Genomic DNA, 20,344 nt, shown 5'->3' with positions numbered 1-20,344 from the left:
ACGAACAAGTTCATGAACATATAATTGAATATGTTCACGAACAATGTTAATGAATAATAAACAAACAAACAATAAATAAATACATACACACAAATATTATTTTAATATTTTTATAAGAAAATATCATTAATAAAAAAATGAGTCAAAACAAGTTTGTTCGTGAACATAAACGAACCGAATACACCTCTGTTCGTGTTCGTTCGTTTATAAACGAACATAAAATTTTTGTTTGTACTCATTTAACTTGGTAAATGAACATAAATGAACGTTATACTAACGGTTCACGAATAGTTTATCGAACATTCTGTTCATTTATACACTTATATGTAAAAAGCAAAAGAAATAAAATTTTAAGTTCTCAAGCTTGAAAAGGTCTAACCTATGAATACGTATAAAATCAACCAAAACACCATAGAAAGGATTCATGTAAAAAGTCAGAAAAAAGTATTATATTTTACATTAAATCAAAGTTGGAAGGATTTGTTATAATTATTGATAATAAGAAAGTACTGAAAGTACAGTTTGCAGTACTGTAAGCAGGAGGAGCAAAATAGCAGCCATAAGAGAGATGAGTGACCATGGACTGTTAAAATAATTGTGCTTCAAATTCGCCATCCATATGTTCCAACGCTTGCTGCAATGCTTGTTTACATCCTCAAACACTCCACTGTAATAGAAGTTGTGGGAATGGCATACATAGATTCCCAGACTGTTAATCATGGCCGCCACCGCTTTATCATCCCCTAACATGTTATTTATAATCCCATGCTGGCAAAGTATTTCCACATCTTTAGGTGAATCAATAAGGCTGTCCATCAACACCATGTAATCACTTGCATGCTTCACATCTCTGTCTGCTACAAATAGTTGCTCGAATGCAATCAGATTTCGTAGGAATGATTCGGTATAGTCATCGATGTTAAGTTTAGGGATAAGCAAGGTTTTGTTTTCGAACCTTATGTCGAACATGCTGTTTCCTTCTATCGTTTCGAATTTGATTCCCGATTCTTGGAGTTCCAAGGCACAACGAATGAAATTCATATCGAAATTCCGGGTTTCGTTTAAGGCTTCCAATTCGGAACTCGAAGGATGACAGCAATGGTGATAGGTGAAGTCTAGTAAGTGTTTGATTTCTGATGTAATGGATATGAGATCATGTTTCGGACGTCCTTTTCCGGGTACTCTATGGAAGAACATATCGAAAACCGCTTCAATGAACATACCTTGATCGACCCCAGTCTCGATTACGGAAAACAATTCCCAAATGACGAAGAAAGGAAGTTGATTTTCGACTAACAAAAAGTCTTGAATCAAAGCAAGAAAGTAGCCATTAGTGTAATAATTGACCAAATCCTTCTTTAAACACAAGCGAATCAACTGCACAATAAAGCAACCATCAAGAAGCAACATTTTGACGAATTCATCGGAGTCGAGACATAAAGGTTGTTCATAGCATTTGCGAGCTTGTGTTTCTAATTCTCTCATTTTCATGACATATTTTGAAGCATTCATCACCATTGTTTCTTCAACAAGTTGTTGAAGGAAGCCAATCTTTCTCTCTTCCATTGCTTTCAAGTGAAGTTTACCACGATGGTACGGCCCGATTGAAATGAGTTGTGGTTCATAGGCCTTTTCATTCACCTGACGAAGATAATTAGGTACTTTGGAAATGCAAGGCTTAGGCGAAGCTAGTGATGAGCTCTTAAGCATTTCGTTTACGCTAATGGCAACGGGGTCTTCTTTTACTTTAGCCTGTAAATTGCACCCAAACCATGTTATCCATAAATAAAATGCAAAGTTTTCAGTATAGGTATTTTATACCAAAATCTAACCTAAATATTGTTGGTTTAAATTTTGGAGATACATTGTTGGCAAATCCCGAACATTAATCATAAAACAAACATCATAATATTAACATAAATTCAGACGAATAATATTTAATTTGGGCTTTCATATCATTTTATAATTGAATTAAATTGATATTTTATCAAGTAATAAGCTTATAAATAGAGATTATATTTTAGCCTTTAGAATTAGAATTAGAATTAAGAATATATCATTCATGTGTCGATTAAGAGTAAACTCAATTAACATTGTTGTTATTGCAGTATTTAGAAGAATGTGAATTCGAAAGCGTTTAAACGTATTTTTTTTTCCGATTTAAGAATTGTAAGTATTGCATAAATTCATATATATATATTATTCATGTGAGATGTTAATCTAAGGAATGTTTTGTAACTTTATCAGTGTAGAATTTACAAGTGAGTCCTAATATATGGGATGAGAATTTGTAACTTAAATTCGTATTGTGATTTGTAAATTATGAAATTGGATGAAAAAAAACTAAATCAATTTAAATATTTTATTGTTAAGTACGTATAAACTTCTTAGGATTATATAATATCACGTAGAATTTCTTACGATGATATGTATAAAGCAACCAGAAAATTGTTCACTACCAATATTTAAATCTATAGACTTAAAAAAAAATCTCGTTCTTTTCACCTCCCTATCTCATATATTAAAAACTGATGAATAAATTGAACAAAATGGTGAACATATCAATAAAGATATAACCTTTTGTCGACCTTTCTGGCTAAAATAAAGTGAAAATCATTTCAACCCATGATAGAATTTCAGTCCATTCATACATCCCTGGATTTCTAGCATTTTAAATTATAGTCTATATATTAATAAGACTACAGATAATCAGTTCTATTATTTAGATTTATGTATAAGACTTACTTGTTCAACGGGCAGCGCCATGCCTGCAAATGGGTTTCGCTCGGTTTTTTGCTTGGCAATTGAAAATTGCTAAGGGAAAAAAAACTATCTAAATTAAGAACTAGAATAGGATTTTCCCCATAGAGGTGAAATTTTGGGTATGATGAACCAATAAATTCTTTTGTTGGGTTCTTTTTTGTAATATGGAAGCAATAAATTTTGAGCAAATGCGGTTGGCAACTTTGAAATAGTTAGTAGAGTGGTTGAATAATAATTAATACAAAAGCAATTTACTTGCAAACTTTGGTGTCAACGTGGTACTACTTTTTATTGAATGCAATTACTGAGCCTTCAAAAAGATGGAAAATGGCATTGAAAATTGGAAAAAAAAAAGTAGGCTCTCTTTACATGCAATTAATTTATTGGAATATGCTGAAAAAAATTTGAAAAATTAAGCTGAAATTCTATAAGTTTATCGATTTATGTTGTTTTTGGAGAGAAAAATAAAAATGAGATTTACAGGACTCGTTTCCACTGCTACATCAGTGAAAACGTGTCACATAGGACGCGCTTTTATTCTCTCCTAAAAACACGCCCTACATGGTGCGTTTCCGCTGATGTGGCATTGAAAACATGCCTTGTAGGACGCACTTTCACTTAGGTAAAAATTGTTTTATTTTTTTTTCTTGCGATTGAAAATTAGAAGTTTGTAGATTTATTTTTATTCGTGTTTGAGATAGACATGATTATAATTTTAAGCAACGTTTGAATTTATGGAGGTGTCATAGAGTTGGGTGACCTACAAATTTCATTTGCTACGTAAGTATGGAGCCATCACCCAAGAAGTCAATCGCGTTTCAACTCAAGGTCCCAGTTGGCGTTGATTATACAATATGGGGTTGAAGTGTAACTAGGCTTCAAGTTTACAAAGGTTATGCTGTCAAAGGATGAAGCATAAATAGGGCCCCAGTTGACAGTGGTTATGCGAGCACGGCAACCAATTTTTCCTCGTTAGAGGCGGATGGTTTATAAAACGCAATAGCATTTTAGTATAATTAAATATTTCATTTTGTCCATGTCCACCAAAGGCGGCAACCCCTTTATGATAACTTGTGACATGATTAGGGTGCGTCACGCTTTTGTGTTGAGATGGACAACACGGATTACTTGATTATACTAGGAGGTCCCTTGCATTTTCTTTCTTTGTACTTCCATATGGGTTTTATAAAGCATGCTCATCTTATGAGGAGAAACTGGTTGTTATGCCCGCATAACCACCGTCAACTAGGGCTCCAGTTATGCTCCATCTTTTGATAGAACTTTGTAACCTTGAAGCCCTAGTTACACTTCAACCCGAGATGGTATATTCACCGCCAACTTGGACCTTAAGTTGAAAAGCGATCTCGATTTCTTAGGTGATGGCGTCATACTCATACGTTAAGTGAAATTTCTAGGTTACCGAGCTTCATGACATCATCGTGAACCTAATCGAAACTTAAAACTATGACTATGTCTCCCTCAAAGTGAGAGAGAAATAAATCTTCAAACCTAAAAATTCGAACACGCAAGAAAAAAATAAAAAACAATTTAGAATACTGAATTAGAGGATGAGAATGTGCATTTATATAGAGGATGGAGCGGGGGGAAAAGGGATTTTTTATCTCGGGTTGCAGGGATTTAGAAGCAAAAGGTAATTTGTTGATTTTCTATAGAATGAACTCAATATAGGCCTTTAATTTTCCATACCGACATTTGAAGCATATTATTGATCTAAAGGATACTTGGCATTAGAAGTAATCGGGGTTGTCATGAAAACTTGAATTTTGTCCCTACGTTGTTGTCGAAGTAAAGGTAATTCATTAATTTACGTGTAGGTTTAGGGTTTTGGGTGATGAGAACTATATTTTTTTACAATTTTCTCAGTTTTAAACATGTGGAACAGGCTATTCCGTTGAAGATGAGCAGACGAGTGAGAGCTCTAATCCATTACAACAGTCAAATTTGTGAGACCAAAATTGACCTCATTTTTGAATCAGCACAATCCGAAGATCTGGCATTCAACTAGACCATAATGTTAAAGGAGTTCGAACAAGGATTAGGTGCAAAGTGGGGATCCAAAGAAGAATTTTGAGCCTCAAATTCAGATATTTTTCATCATTAGAACCCGCTAGATATGTCATTTTTTAAATCAAGCGGGACAATGATATGAAGTAGGTGACCGAATCCCATTGCTCTACTGGGAATGTTGTGCCGGAGTTGTATGCCGACTTCGTCGAGGAGAACGAAGGTGTCCCAAGCTCACAGACATCGTGTCCACCAAATCCTACGCCTAATCAAGAAGCTGAAATTCCCATCCAACGATTGTTCGATGGATTCACATTATTGCTACGAAGTTTATACCAAGACCTGCCGAAATTATCTTTAATGGTAAGGCATTCATCGGTTTCGCCCCTGGATCATGGGGTGGGGGACAGTTGATCTCTCATAATTTGATGTAGCAGATTGAACTAGTTTTCACATTTAAGGAGCTTGAATACAAGTATTTTCATTATGTTTTAATTCAGTTTCTTTAGTTTTGTTTACATTTAATAAAATGTGCACATAGAGTCTTTTATTAGCCTTAAGGGCCAAATGAGGCATAAGGGAGAGTTAATATAATTTGTGACTGTGCCAAAGACCTTTAGAGGGTATGTCGGGTCAATACTGGATGTTATGGCGTAACATGGGGTAACTGATGTCGCAACGTAGCAAGCATAATAGAGAAAGTGAGAAATTGCATTTAATCTCGCAACATAGGCTAAGGGTGTTGCGACATACCCTTGAAGATAGCTACAGAGGAATGCTACATCGCGACATAGGTCCTGGTGTGTCGTGACATTGACTCCGTGATTGGAACAAAACACAAAGCAGAGGCATTTTGTCTACACAATTAGACTTTATGCTCGAAAACGTTAGCTAACCTAGGGTTAAGGACGACGACTACCTAAAGGTTATAAATAGGCCCCTTTAGCAAATATAAAAAATATCTAAGTTTTATCCTAGTTTTCTACCATTAAATTTAGTCTTATTTTCTTTCCTTCTTAAGTTTTCCTAGTTTTAGTTATTTGTTTTCTTTAAGAGATCTGATTGTAAATGAGATCAACTTCTATGGATTCATGCTTATTATCTATATCAATCAGGCTTTTCTTAAACTCTCTATTTCAATCCATTCCCTATGATTAATTTTTCCATTTATTCTATGTTGTTTATGAAAGACATGAGGAATTAATCTTTCTATGGGGGATTAGCGAGTGGAAGCATGATCTCTTAACTATTTTATATGGTTATTCAACAGATCAATTGTTTGAGAAAGGAAGAATGTGGAATAAACCCTAGGCCTAACAACTCCAGGAAGTCATCAAAGTGGGAATTAACCCAAATTTGGTATTGCCCATCCGTCAACACCTTGACCCCAAACCAGTCTGGATTGTGAGGTCGGAAGATAAGTAGTTCTTGCTGACTCATTATGTTAGTGGAAGATCAGAAGATCTTGCTAGGGTAGTGACTAGTTGATTGATGAAGAACCCAAGACGACAGTTGATTGAGATTGTTGAAGCAAGCCAATCACCCATCTTCAAATTTGATTCACTTTATTTCTCTCTATCTTTTGCAATTTTACTCTTTTTATGTTATTTTATTTCTTTAGTATAAGAAACCCTAAAATTATCTCTTATTTTACTTTCATACTATAATTAACTTAAAGTATTAATTAGATATTTAATTGTTTAGGTTAATATTGATTTAGTACTCGCATCCCTTGGATACGATCCTCGGAGTACTTACCTACTTCATTGTAAAATCTATATTACAACTCATCCCGTATACTTACAGATATCGCCTCGTAATTCTTCATTCTATTGTAGTATTCACACTCTGAACGTTAGTACGTTCGGAGGCGGTCAAGTTGTTGGCATTGTTGCTACGGAGGCAAAGTCATTAGATTGATTTTAACTTTTGCTTGTTAAGGAATAATTAGGAAATTTGTAGGTTATAGCTACGCTTTTCAGTTTATTTTGTTCAATAACACTTCTAACATTTGCTTAATTTTAGTAATCTTAGGCACAAAATAGTCAGTCAGAACAAGTCATGGATGACTTTTATTTTATGTGGTCCAATGAAGACTTCGATTATGATGAAGATATTTACAAAGAATGAGTCTATCAAGATTGGGAAATCCAGGAGAATTAATGATTACTAATGCTTGAATTAAGTCAACTCCGAGGAGAGACCTTAGCTCGTCACCCAAGATGATAATGACCATAATAATATACTATCAAAAAGGTACCAAGAGGTGCCAAGTCTGAAACTACTCAGAGAAGAGAATGTTATCATAGGAGCTTATGAAGAAGGAGAATCTTTAGACTGTTATCCCCTTCAATCGATGAAAAAATATTTAGACAACTTAAATGGAACTTCAGAAAGAGGAGGTATGGAGCTAGCAGCGGAAATGGATAGGGAATTGAAGAATCAAATAGATCAGGAAATCATCGTCTCAGAAACTTCGAGTGATATTGAACCACAAAAACAGTATAATAAAGACTCGCCATTAAAGACGATGATAGTTAAGACTGAGTTAATAGAAAAAATGTTATCGATTCAAAAGTTCACAAGACATCATAATGAGAAACCAGTGATAATATATATTGACAGAACTTACGAACATATAGCAAGTTACTGTCAAGTTAAAAAGCCGGTATGTATAAACCTTGAGTTATGACTATTACGAAACGTTTGATTCCTCTAATGACCATGAAAGGAATTATTTGCAGTCCGATAGAAGGATTTAAAAGCCCCACTGAAGTAGAACTCCAGTAACGCAATACAATCTTCTTTCTCTATCTTTCTGCAAATGGCTTTAAAAAGTACTTCTGAAAAGGCATACCTGATAAATGAAAAGAATAGAAACACCATAGACAACCATTGTGAACAGCAATCCATAACCTTTCTCCAACATAAAAATGCTAAACACCAGTTAAAGTAGTTATGTGGGTATGTGGCCATGCAGATTACTGATAGTTATAACCTACGAAAAAAGTTGTTGATCATTAAAATAGGCCGGAACGAGACACTCACAGTCGAATTGAATGGCATGATGGGTACTGGTCTAATACAGATAGAAACAAATTATAGGAAGCCCATCGGTGCATATTGACTGAGCTGGCGGACAAGTCTGGTAGTAAAACCTAACTTTTTCTACTAATTGACCATTACTAATTGTACTAACTACATATCTCACTAACAAAATTGTTAACAAGTTATAGGTTGGTCAAAGACGAGTCCAATAAACATTTGAAGCATGTTGGTGGACTGAAAATGTGGAAAACAAGGTAAATGTCGTGACACAGACAACTTTGTGCCGCAACATCAAGGGTAATAATGAAGAAGTTTAAAAATTGACCTAATGCCGCTACATAGAAGACAATTTCTTTAGAATTCTAAAACTGTAGGGTGTGTCGCGACATTGGGGTTCGATGTTGCAACGTAGGTAGTCTGTTAGGGATGTCGCGACACGGAACCCCTATGTCGTGACATTGCTGTAATTTTCTTCAGGGGTGACCCGACTACGTAACCCAACGACATAATCACTATTTTACTCAAATTTCAATCATAAAACTATCCCTCTAATTTAAATCAATATTTTACTCAAATTTCAATCATAAAACTATCGCTCTAATTTAATCTAACTTCATTCTAAACATTTACTCTTCCAAAACCCCTTTTCTCCTCAAACCCTAAATTTTTAATCATTCATTCCATATTCTAAGAAGCAACTTTGGAAGGTATTGTCAACAACAAAACAGAGAGTGGAGCACATACAAAGCAACTAAAAGTCAAGGTTCAAGTATTCTTAATCTTTTACTATTTTATTAGTTATTGTTCATATCTGTGTTGGAAATATTATGCCTCATAGAAAGAGTAAGAGAACTTCTATTCCGGAAACTCCATGTATTTTTGACCCTGTTAGATTCCATAATTCCAACATAGAAAAATACTTTTTGGAGTTGCAGGGAAGACCTCTAATGCAATTGAAAAATTTTATGCGTCCCTTAAGGACCAAATAATCAAGAGAGGCTATAATGCAGTAATCACTAACGTTGAAGTACGTGAGGAAGACGTTTCAACTTCTCCTACTGATATTTGTCAATTTTATAACATCCTATTTTATGAAAAAGATTTTATTGATAGTATAGATTTAGAGAGATTTGAAAACATTGACATGAAAGATGTTATAAAATATCTGACACAAGGCAGCAGTATTGACATGGAAGATGTTATAAAATATCTGACACAAGGCAGCAGTAGTTGGAATTACAAGTCAGATACTGAGCTTCCTACGAACTTTAATCAGGCTTACGTTTCCACTAGCTAAGATGTGGATGCAATTCATTGGCACTAGAATTGCACCAGCATTGAATGTATCTAACGTTAATGTATTTCGACCAGTTTTGTTATATGGTATTCTACAGTGAACACAAATTTGTGTAGGGTGTTGGATCTTTTGAGAGATGAAACGGTGCTTGCAAAGCCAAAAAGCTAGACTTTTCTCCCACACCTCGTAATGACACTATGCTGCCAACCAGAAGTGCCAATGAGCAACAATGAGCAATTCATGAAACCTACGAAAAGTATTATTGGACATACATTATATATACAGTATGTTGAGCTTCAATAGAAGCAAATTACTGAATGGAATCAAAGGAGGAAGAAGAAAATGGACGTTCCAGCCTCAGTTAAATAAAAAGATTCAAAAAAGGTTAAAAAGGAAGCTAGTGGAACCATTGAAGCAAAACTCAATGGGATGATCAGATGGATGCAGGAAACAGGACCGGTACTTCAAGAATTCACAAGGATGAATGGGTTACACACTCCAAGTTACCTTCCAGATATGTTCAGGCCAACTCCAACTTATTAGAATGAGGGGGCAAATCTTTATGTGGAAGGTGCTACTCAAGAGTACCTTGAAACGGAGGACGAGTAAGAAGCGAAATTTCAACCACAATTTTCTACACCAAAAGGGCCTGTCATACGAAGCCTAACTTACCATGCGATTTCAATGAGTGAGAGCTCCCACAAAACATATGTCAGAGGAAAGGGAAAAGCCTCTATAGAGAAGAGGCTTGTATTTTTATTGGATGATTTTAATTTAGACTTGTATTAATTATTGGATGATTTTAATTTAGACTTTGTAGGAGTAAGATTAATAAGTATATTTTATTTTATTTTTGTTGCATTGTGTTTAATTTTTCTATATAGGAACCTGACACGATGGAGAGAAACAAATTCGAACTTTCAACGATCAAAGGAGGAAGTGCCCACCAATAGGAGTTCAAGCAATCATGATCAATCAGGTAACTTCTTTCCTTATCTTTTGATGGGTTACACATTGAGGACAATGTTTCAACTAAAGTGTGGGGGCTAACATAGAATGTTTGCTTCAATTTTTTACATTTTCTTTAATTTTTCTTATCTTTTGGTGTGCTTGAGCTTGTAGAAATATAAATGATTGGATAGGAGTAGACCTGCTTATGGGTCGGGCTACCCGGCCGTGCCCGAAGGCCAGCCCGAAATGTGCGAGGGTTTGGGCAAAAATATAGGCCCGAAAAATAGGCTTGGACAAAAAAAAGGCCCACTTAAAAAATGAACCGGGCCCCGAGTAAGGTATTTTTGTCCCGAGCCCGGTCTGACCCGGCCCAAATTCACTAAATGAGAAAAAAAATTGCTATTTTTTTTTGTTTTTGAATGTTGTTTTCTTGTTTTTTTCTCCTTATTTTGCTACCATATTACTATTATGTTGCTACTATGCTGTTCTTATTATTTGGATATTGCATAAAACTTATTTTATTATTAATTTTGTTATTATTTTAAAGGCATTTGTTAATTTTGTTATTATTTTAGAGGTATTTGCTTGTTAAGTTGCATCTATCTTAGTGTTATTTAAGTCTACATATTTTTTAAAATTTATTTTCAATTTGTTGGAAAATATTTATTTTGATTTTTTTAGTATTTTTGATGTATTATATATATTTAGAAATTATATAAAATAATATAAAAATTAATACGGGCGGGACGGGCCGGGGTTTTAGCATTTTTATTTGGGTCGGGCTTGGGCAAAATTTTAGGCCCATTTTTTGGGCCCGGCCTGACTCGAGCCCAATGAATGAGCCTAAGTTTTTAGTTGAGCCTGGCCCGAACCCAGCCCGGCTCGGCCCATGAGCACCTCTAGATAGGAGCATGTACATACGTTGCTTATTTTTATGAATAAGTTTGGCATGATGATAGGAGATTTTAAGTTTTTGATTATTAGACTACTAAAGTTCTATATGTTACATTGTAAGTAGGTATTAGATATCATTTGTACCAAGTGATGTAGAAAATACAAGGAAACGATCATGCTAGTATAAATGATAAATGGTTGAATTTTTGTTTGTTCGGTTGATTAAATTCGTGCATATTGAGACATTTAAGGATGACCTAAGGAACACATCCAGAGCCAAAAAGCTGTCCTATTTATATTTCACCTTTAGTACCAATTTTGAGCTTATTAACATTTCTTGATAAACCTTAATACAAGCCCCAAGCCTAATAACGTTAATTTGAATTTTCCCTTTTTCTTTGGTCCTACATTGCATGATTATAGACGTCTGGCCATACGTATTGAGGGTTAAGTAGATACATCATGGCAGAATTTGTAAAATTAAAGTGAAATAGGAAAGATTAGTGTGATATGGGAATTATAGGTTAGCCTAATGTGCAGAATAAAAAACATCCAAAAAGAAAATTAGTACAAGTAAAAAAGGCCCTAAATTAGCGAAAAAAACATTTATGAGTGAGATTTATTGAAAAAGAGAAAAGTCACAAAAGAAATGAAAACTCGTTCATTAGTGTACAAAAACTCGTAAGACTAGCCATAGTTACTATGTCATGCTATGACTTCCTATATATGGAGCAACAAGGAAGGTGGGAGAAAGAGAAATAAAGCGAAGAGCGGAAAATGGTCACTGATGGAGAAAAATAAGGATCAATACGATGTGCCAAATTATATTTGTATTTTTAACCCACTGATGCTTACCGTTTTTGAATTCCATACCTGTCCTAAGCCTTAGAACGTTACAAGCCGAAAAGCCCTATGTGACCTAAGTATTTTTATGCATGAATGAACATCATACTAAACATTCACATAAATGATTATTTATATTCTGCTCGGATAATCAAAGTACTTGTATGATTTGTTGATGGATTCATATAGGTGAGAACCTTAATACTTGTATATTTTGTAACATACTGAACTTAGATGTTTGTGATCAAAGGTGGTAAGTCAACTACTCATCGTGTTGAAATTGTTAGTAAACGCGAAATGCCTAAGTCATATACTCTGAAATCAATACTTGTACCATAATTGCTCAAGGGTCGTCATTTTCATTTTTTAATCTTTGTTTATGTTCCTTGAGGACAAGCAATGACTTAAGTGTGGGAAAGTTTGATCTGCCGTATTTAGTGTACCGGATTAAACTAGTTTTCACATTTAAGGAGCTTGAATATAAGCATTTTAGTTATATTTTAATTCAGTTTCCTTAGTTTTGTTTGCATTCAATAAAATGTGCACATCGAGTCTTTTATTAACCTTAAGGGCCGGATGAGGCCTAAGGGAAAGCTAACGTAATTTGTGACTGTGCATAAGACCATTAGAGAGCATTTTAGGTCAATACTGGATGTTATGTCGCAACATGGGGGATCTGATGTCCCAACATATCTAGAAGAATAAAGAAAGTGAGAAACTACCTTCAATGTAGTGACACAGACTGAGGGTGTTGCGACGTACCCCTGAAGATGGCTATAAAAGAACATTCTAGTTGCTATGTCGTGACATATGTCCTGATGTGTCGTGACATCGACTCTGTAACGGGAATAAAACACGAAATAGAGGAATTTTGGTCTGCACAATCGAACTGTAAGGTTGAAAACGTTAACTAACCTAGGGTTAAGGATAACGGCTACATGATGGCTATAAATAGGCCAATTTAGCACATGTAAAGAACATCTAAGTTTTAACCTATTTTTCTTTCGTTAAATTTAGTCTTGTTTCTTTCCATCTTAGGTTTTCCTAGTTTTAGTTATTTACTTTCTTCATGAGATCAGATTGTAAAGGAGACTAACTTCTGTGGATTCGTGCTTACAATTAATATCAATCATGCTTTTCTTAAACTCTCTATTTCAATCCATTCCCTATGATTACTTCTTCCATTTATTCCATGTTGTTTATGAAAGCAATGAGGAATTAATCTTTCTATGGGGGATTAGCGAGTGGAAGCATGATCTCTTAACTATTTTGTAGGGTTATTCAATAGATTAATTGTTTGAGAAAGGAAGAACATGAAACAAACCCTAGGCTTAACAACCCCAGGAAGTCATCAAGGTGGGAATTAACCAAAAATTGGTATTGTCCATCCATGAACACCTTAACCCCAAACTAGTTTGGACTATGAGGTCGGTAGATAGGTCGTTCTACCTAACTCATTATGTTAATGGAAGATCAAAAGATCCTACTAGGGTAGCGACTAGTTGATTGACGAAGAACCCAGGACGACAGTTGATTGAGATTGCTTAAGCAAGCTAATCACCTATCTTCAATTTGATTCACTTTATTTCTCTCTATTTCTTGCAATTTTACTCTTTTTATGTTATTTTATTTCCTTAGTTTAAGAAACCCAAAAATTATCTCTTATTTTACTTTTGTACTATAAGTGACCTAAAGTATTAATTAGATATTTAATTGTTTAGGTTAAGATTGATTTAGTACTCGCCTCCCTTGGGTACAATCCTCGGAGTACTTACCTACTTCGTTCTAAAATCTATATTACAACTCAACCAGAATATTTGCGGATACCGCCTTATAATTCTTCATTCTATTGTAGTATTCACACTCTAGACATTAGTATGTCCAGAAACGGTCAATAGTCGAGGGTATTTGGTCACTGGGCCTAGGACACACCCATATAACATTCGTTTAGTGCCTTTGATTTTAATTTCAACGCGTTGATGTTCAACACTAATAACACTAAGACAGGCACACTATTAAGTTATTATGGTGGCTCAAACAAGAATGATTTTGGGATTGACCCAGGGTTTATAAGAATAGATGATCTACTCCCAAAAATCTTGACTGGTGAGGGCACATCCAACATTGGATTTCTAACTAGGGTTGATAACGAATAGGGAGAAGAGAACGAAGAGGTCAAAGAGGAAGAAGAAGTAGATAACGACACGATAGAGGAAGCAAAGTTCGATGGTGCAAAAATTACAGTAATTTCATAATCGAATAGCATTGTTACTGAACTAGAAGATGGTGGATCTGACGGTGAAGCTGTGGACATTGCTCGATGAGATGACCCAGGTTTCACAGCTTACCAACCCCCACCATACATATGAACTCTTGAAATTGCTGTTGAGGGAGGTTTAGAATTCTCAGACCTCCCTCATAGAAGACTAGGGCACGAGTCTTCGTCAACAAATTTCGCTCATTTAGAGGTTGGAATGGAGTTTGACTCCAAAGATGCTTTTGTAGCTATTGTCAAGCGGTATTGCATACAATTTGGCGTTAACTTCATCCTTACATGCTTTCGATCCGAGAAATATGAGGTTAAGTGCGTAATGCATGGAACATGATATCTATGGAAAATCATGGCATCTTTGAGGAAGAAATTGATGTTCTGGATGATCTATAGGTTTAAGCTTATATTAGAATTAGAATTATAATTATAAGAGTTATTTTCTCAGTTTAATTTCTCTATCATTTATTACTATATTTTAGTTTCTCGTTTATCACTATAATATAAGAAACAATGTTTTAATAACCATTTCAGTCCCTTGGTTAATTATCAATTTGGTCCTCAAGCATTTTCCAAATTAAAATTTAATAGCGATTAAACTTTTACAATTTAGTCTTTATACTATAATTAATTATTTTCTTAGTTTAATTTCTCTATCATTTATTACTATATTTTCATACTAACTTTGTAATCCTCCTATTATAATTTCACGAACTCAATTTATGGAATTGAGTTCAAAAACCCCATAATCTAACATTGTCTCAAATCAGGTCGTTACAGAGCCATTGTGGAATAAGATATGTGGCGTATTGCAATAGGATGAGGTGGCAATGTCCTTTGCCAAGACTAAAAGAGTAGGGATGCTAAAAGCACAAATACATCATCAATTTAACTTCCACAAGAGATGTTAGACGTTTTCTTGACCATACTAATCTCCTTGTCAACAGGAAATAATAATAGACTACGTTATAAATTTACAAAAACAATATTTCTCTCCCTCGCTAGTGCATATGAGCTGGTTGATAGGCAGCTTAACATCTTACAACCTCCATCACCTTTAGAGAAATAATGGAGAAGAGTTTGGAAACTAAAATTCCTTCTGAAAATCCAAATCTTCATTCGGAAAAGATTTCAGTACCTAAGATGTCAAGAGAATAACGAATTAATTGAGCACTTGTTTGACCAATGTCTTATAGTCAAGTCCATTTGGGATTACAGTCTGCAAAAAGCATTCCTTCAGTCAAGCATGGAACAATGACTTGATGCCAATCTTAATGCAAAAGAGTGGATACCTAAACCGAAACTCCCTGGGTTTCTTATCTTTGCATTCACATTGTTGGAGATATGGCCTATAAAAAATAAAATAGTGCTTAGAAATGAACCAAGGCTTAACTATGTTCTTGATAAGGCTGTTGAAAAGCTTCAGAATACTTTGTTGTAGCTTTTAATGAGAAAGTGGTCAGAGCAGTTGAATTTATGCAATAATTTAGTTCTCATTTAGAGTTTCAAATTAATAAGAACGGGGGAATTTTGGTCAAATTAGGACTTCCTAAAAGGAATGGGCAACGACTTTTTATGAGAGAAGAACTCCCATACCACCACCCTTTGTCCAGTTGGGATTGTTGGTTTTAAAATTCAAAATTGGAAAGAATGAAAACACCTAAAAAAACCTTACCCAATGTTAAGACATCTTTTTTTTTTATTATTAGCATGAAACAAATTCAAAAGAACAATAAATAAAAATGAAAATAAAGTATTCTAAACCTATACGCATGAAAACCTTTGGAATGTCGATCACAAAAGGATCATATTCAACTGCTATCAACCTTAAAATAATAGGAAAAAAAACAAAACAATCAAATATAAAAATGAAAAGCTCATTCCTAATTAAATTCAAAATTAACAGTACAAAAATCTTATAAAATTTGAGACATTAATAAAGAAAAACTAAGGTAAATGAAGTCTAGAATTCAAAATGGAGCCAAGCATGTAATTGTGATGTTAAAAATAAGTTTACAATATTTTGAATTTCTTTTTGGGTATAATCATATGTATTTTCAGTTGTTTTATAATCTTAGGGTCCGTTTGATTGCCAGTAAAATGTTTTCCGTAAAATGATTTCTGGAAAATGTTTTACTTTTCTGTAAAATGATTTACTGGAAAATATTTTCTGGTGTTTGATTGAATCTGTGTAAAATAATTTCTGCTGTTTGATAGATTTCCTGAAAATATTTTCCGGAAAAGTTGTTTTTACATTTGTTCTAGTGATTCAGTGTTCTATCCTCATATCCTTATGTCCTATTATATCTATATTTGGGCTAAAATGAAATGGTAAGTGAAATTTATTAGTGAATTGATGAGTAACATATAATAAATAGTTTTGAGAATCTTAATGCTTAATGTCTACTTAATTCCATTTTAATATATCATAAACAAGGTATTTATATGTTTAATATTGATTACTTGCAAAGGCAAAGCTTAATTCTTGACTATTTACTAAGTTTTTACAAGCTTAACGCATTATTTTTTCAACGCGTAGGTAAAGGCTCGACTTAAAGCGAAGTTACTATCTTAACTAATCTCATCGCATCTTGAATATTTTGTTAGCTCGGTGAACTTGGTTGAGCTTTATTTGGAATATATGTTGATTTGATGGTGTTTTATGTTTTATAATGTTTAGAAATATTAGGGAATGATTGGTAATGGTTTTGGCTTGATTTTAGGTGTTCCGGACATGTTTTGGGGGCCCTTGCACACTTATTTCGCAACAAGTCAGGCTTGTGTGAATACAAGTAGACAGAATGCCCCAATGAACAATTTCAAGGCACTTGTATCAGTACAAGTCTAATAATAACCTTAAATAGTATCAATCATATATCATATTTATGTCCAAATATGAATACTTCAAAAATTAAATGTCAGAGCAATGTAGGGTAGGGAATACTGTAATGAAGTACTTATCCAGGAAATAAGTTCGCGATTCGATCATCAAACTGTTAAAAAAAATGCTACCTCAACTAATATTACAACTGTAAAATACTGCATGTTCCAGCCGCGGATTCCAGAAAGAACAAGCTCCGATAAACTGGTTTCATCTGATTGTAATAAGTGTTTTCCCAAAGAACGTATAAGAAAAACCTAAGGTTATCGAATCAGTACTGCACCGTGTGTAATTTTTCATCTTTGCTCAATTGATCAGAGAAAATCCTGACATCAGGAGTTAATTTTCCAGATTCGAGTTCTGTATCCTACGGACATGAGGGCAAGCTCCCAAAGCATGTTTGGTATACTCAATGGATTTACCTTGGATCCTGGAATTTCGGACCAGTTTACAGATATCTCCAGCATTGGAATACCAAACCATTTGCAAAGGAAAACTATTTCAACATCGAAACACCACCTGCACATATATTTCATGACCGATTCAGTTACAGAGTTTTTCACAGGGATCAGAGCAAGGACCAATAGAGAATTGAAAACAAAGTTAGTCCAAAGTGTGTCCAAAATGAGGGACATGAATCCTTCAGGTTTCAATGGAAAGAGAATTGAAATTTTCTATACAAAATTACTTGGCAAATCTTTTCAGAACAGTGGATATACGGAAGGATGAAACTAACTTGAATATGAATACCTATTACTAAAAAGATGACTTAATTCCCTTTGTCATTATTTCTTTCACAACAACGAAAAACCGAATTTCCATTACGAGTTCACCTCCATCCACTACTTTTTAATCTTCTATTGTCTATTTCTCCTTACTAGATGTTTAGCTGTAAACAGGAAACACAGAAAAGTACCAGAGTATTCAATGCGAAAATGAGCATGTCGATGGCAGGACAGTGATCTAAGCATGTAGTTTAGATTTGCTTTGATGTCTTAATGACAGGATAAGCAAGTAGTAATGCTTAAGGATAGGTGTTCAATAGTGTCTCTGAGATCACCTTTTCAACCGGATATTGGTAAAAAGCTTCCTTGCTGCAAACCTAGTAAACATCTTAAAACCACACTGCATTTTATGAAGAAACTCCAGATCAGGAAAATGTTAATAAAGAATTCAATATATTATGTTAGTAATATAAAAGATATGCTTCTTGGGCCAAAAAAAGAAACAGAAATCCATACAATGAAGGAACATACCTGCGTATCACGAATTCCAGGACCAGCAGCCAAGAGAACCACAAGATGAAAACCCTTCATCAAAAAATTGCGGTACCACTTCCTCTAAAAATAGAAGATTTAACAAATTCAACAAGAAGAACTCTGCAACTTAGAAATGACAATCAAAGTATGATTAAATAGCAAGCATCGTAAGTAAACTTAACCGTAGCTAGAGCTTTCTCCTCATGATGGGCACGAGATCCAAATGCAACTATTGGGATATCAGAAATTCTAAAAGTTGCCTCTCCGGCTACTGAATCACCAGGGTGATAATCTTTTCTCACAATTGCATGGATCTGAAGTACAAAAAATTAGATAATTTTTATCACACAGTATGTCTTCAGTGACTGTGGTCAGAGTCTTTTACAAACCTGGTTTTCAAGTTTTTCTAGGTCAGTAACCTTGGAAGCCCCATCGGCATCTAGCATTAGAAGTAATTCACCACGTGAATGTAGCATTCCCTGTTTTACAATGCTTTCACAGCGGTAAAGAGCTTCAGTCCATTGTTATCGTGCAGGAGGCATCAGTCCATGACATTTCATATTGAGAATTCCTATTGCTGCTAAATGAACAAGGAAGAACAAATCTAATAATAACCTTAAATAGTATCAATCATATCAGACACAAATTTCCAATAGAATCAAAATAAATCACAGATTGATATACCCTTTAGCATGATCCAAGGATAATCCTATAGAAGATCAATTGGGAACTGCAGTTGAATCATCAAATAAGAACTTCCTACATGAACAACTTCTAAAAGATACCGTCAGTCCATATCTAAAACTTGCAAGCAATTTTTTTTCCCCTTCTTTAGAATTGAAAGTTGCAAAAGGACCCTCAACTTCAATTCCAACCCAATTTCCCATCACATTAAAAAAACACAAAAACTGAACAAAATCTCAGAAAACCAGAGACAGCAAAAAGAAGTGAAATTTAAAGATAGGGGGAACATGATACATACGTATTAGAAGAAGGACCAAAGAGAGGATTTTCTTTCAAAGGTTCAAAAGAAAGCCTGCCAAGGAACCTAGCCACACAACCACCTTCAAATCCCTGATTGTTCTTAAGACAGTTTCTTACTTAGGCAGTCGATGTGGGTAGCAATGGTGTTAGAAGAAGAAGAAAGAGTGGAAATTAGAAAGATGGCTTCCAGCATTAACAACCGAACGAAGAATAAAAGAAGAAGAAAGCTTACCCATCATTTGAAAGCAGAAATGGCAACGGCAGTAGCAGCCAAAAAGAAATGAAAAATAAACGGAGCATAAAAGCCAAAAAGAAATGAAAAATAAACGAAGTAACCGTCGAAAAATGAAAATGGAATTGCAACATACCAGCAGCGGTTTCCAGTTCTGAACCAAAATGAAGCTTTCAATAACGGAAATTTGAAGGAATGAAGGAAGGGAGAAGAATGGATGAAGGGAGCTTAGGGAGAAGAATGCCTGAGAGCTTTAGGAAAATGTCTTACGGAGATTGAATCGGTAAGACAATTTCCCAAAAATTGTAAGGCATTTTCCCGTGTTTTGTAGTTGATTTTCCAAAAGGAAAATATTTTACTCCAATCAAACACTGGAAAATGGGGAAAATCAATTCCGGAAAATATTTTCCCCCTATCAAACAAACCCTTAATATAGTCTTTGCCTTATTTTGTGATAGAGGTATTGGCTTTTTTTCATTCCCACCAAGGAGCTGTAGTTGTACAAAAATAGGGCTGAACTACCTTACCTTATGTTATTAGTAAATTAGAGTTGAATATATACCCTAGTTTTCTTACTCGTGCAGATTTACATAGAGTATAAATTAATTATAATTCTAATAACTATAAAAATCTTTCAAATATGAATCTAATATTATGTTATTTAACAAGTAAAATTAAATAATTTAATATGTGCAGATGATAATATTGATTATAATTATAAAACAATCAATGTGCCTTTAATTAATAATAGTGTAAATTAGTACTTATATATACATGTATAGGTTTATTGTATTTAAATTAAAAGATACATTTAATACCCATCAAAATTGAATTTAAAAATTTAATTTCATTGAAAAAAAAACATTCGGTGATGAACAACGTTGAGATTTTGTCTGAT

The 20,344-nt window shown here is 34.3% G+C and overlaps 2 protein-coding genes across 4 annotated transcripts; both read right to left on the bottom strand.

Moving 5' to 3' along the window:
* Positions 1–397: 397 nt before the first annotated feature.
* LOC107917019 (UPF0481 protein At3g47200) lies at positions 398–2,973 on the bottom strand. Of its 3 annotated transcripts, none has more exons than XM_016846410.2 (3): positions 2,746–2,933; positions 956–1,752; positions 398–857 (listed from the first exon to the last, which is right to left on the bottom strand). In XM_016846410.2, the coding sequence occupies exons 1-3, from the start codon at positions 2,764–2,766 to the stop codon at positions 830–832; spliced, it is 846 nt and encodes a 281-aa protein (XP_016701899.1). In that variant the 5' UTR covers positions 2,767–2,933; the 3' UTR covers positions 398–829. The 3 variants fall into 3 exon arrangements, with proteins under 3 accessions (XP_016701899.1, XP_016701900.1, XP_016701898.2); XM_016846411.2 differs by having other exon boundaries at positions 398–854; XM_016846409.2 differs by having other exon boundaries at positions 398–1,752; positions 2,746–2,973.
* Positions 2,974–16,941: 13,968 nt separating this feature from the next.
* On the bottom strand, positions 16,942–19,760 carry LOC107918021 (dolichyl-phosphate beta-glucosyltransferase). Its single transcript, XM_041076155.1, has 8 exons — positions 19,737–19,760; positions 19,583–19,616; positions 19,213–19,330; positions 18,620–18,722; positions 18,413–18,544; positions 18,228–18,311; positions 18,032–18,096; positions 16,942–17,490 (listed from the first exon to the last, which is right to left on the bottom strand). Exons 1-8 carry the CDS (start codon positions 19,758–19,760, stop codon positions 17,304–17,306), a joined length of 747 nt encoding a protein of 248 aa, XP_040932089.1. The 3' UTR covers positions 16,942–17,303.
* Positions 19,761–20,344: the final 584 nt, after the last annotated feature.

The sequence above is a fragment of the Gossypium hirsutum genome, chromosome A09 (assembly GCF_007990345.1).
Source record: "Gossypium hirsutum isolate 1008001.06 chromosome A09, Gossypium_hirsutum_v2.1, whole genome shotgun sequence".
In the NCBI taxonomy this organism is placed as follows: Eukaryota; Viridiplantae; Streptophyta; class Magnoliopsida; order Malvales; family Malvaceae; genus Gossypium; species Gossypium hirsutum.
Note: the sequence above shows the minus strand (reverse complement) of the source record. Positions and strands in the feature narration are given on the sequence as shown.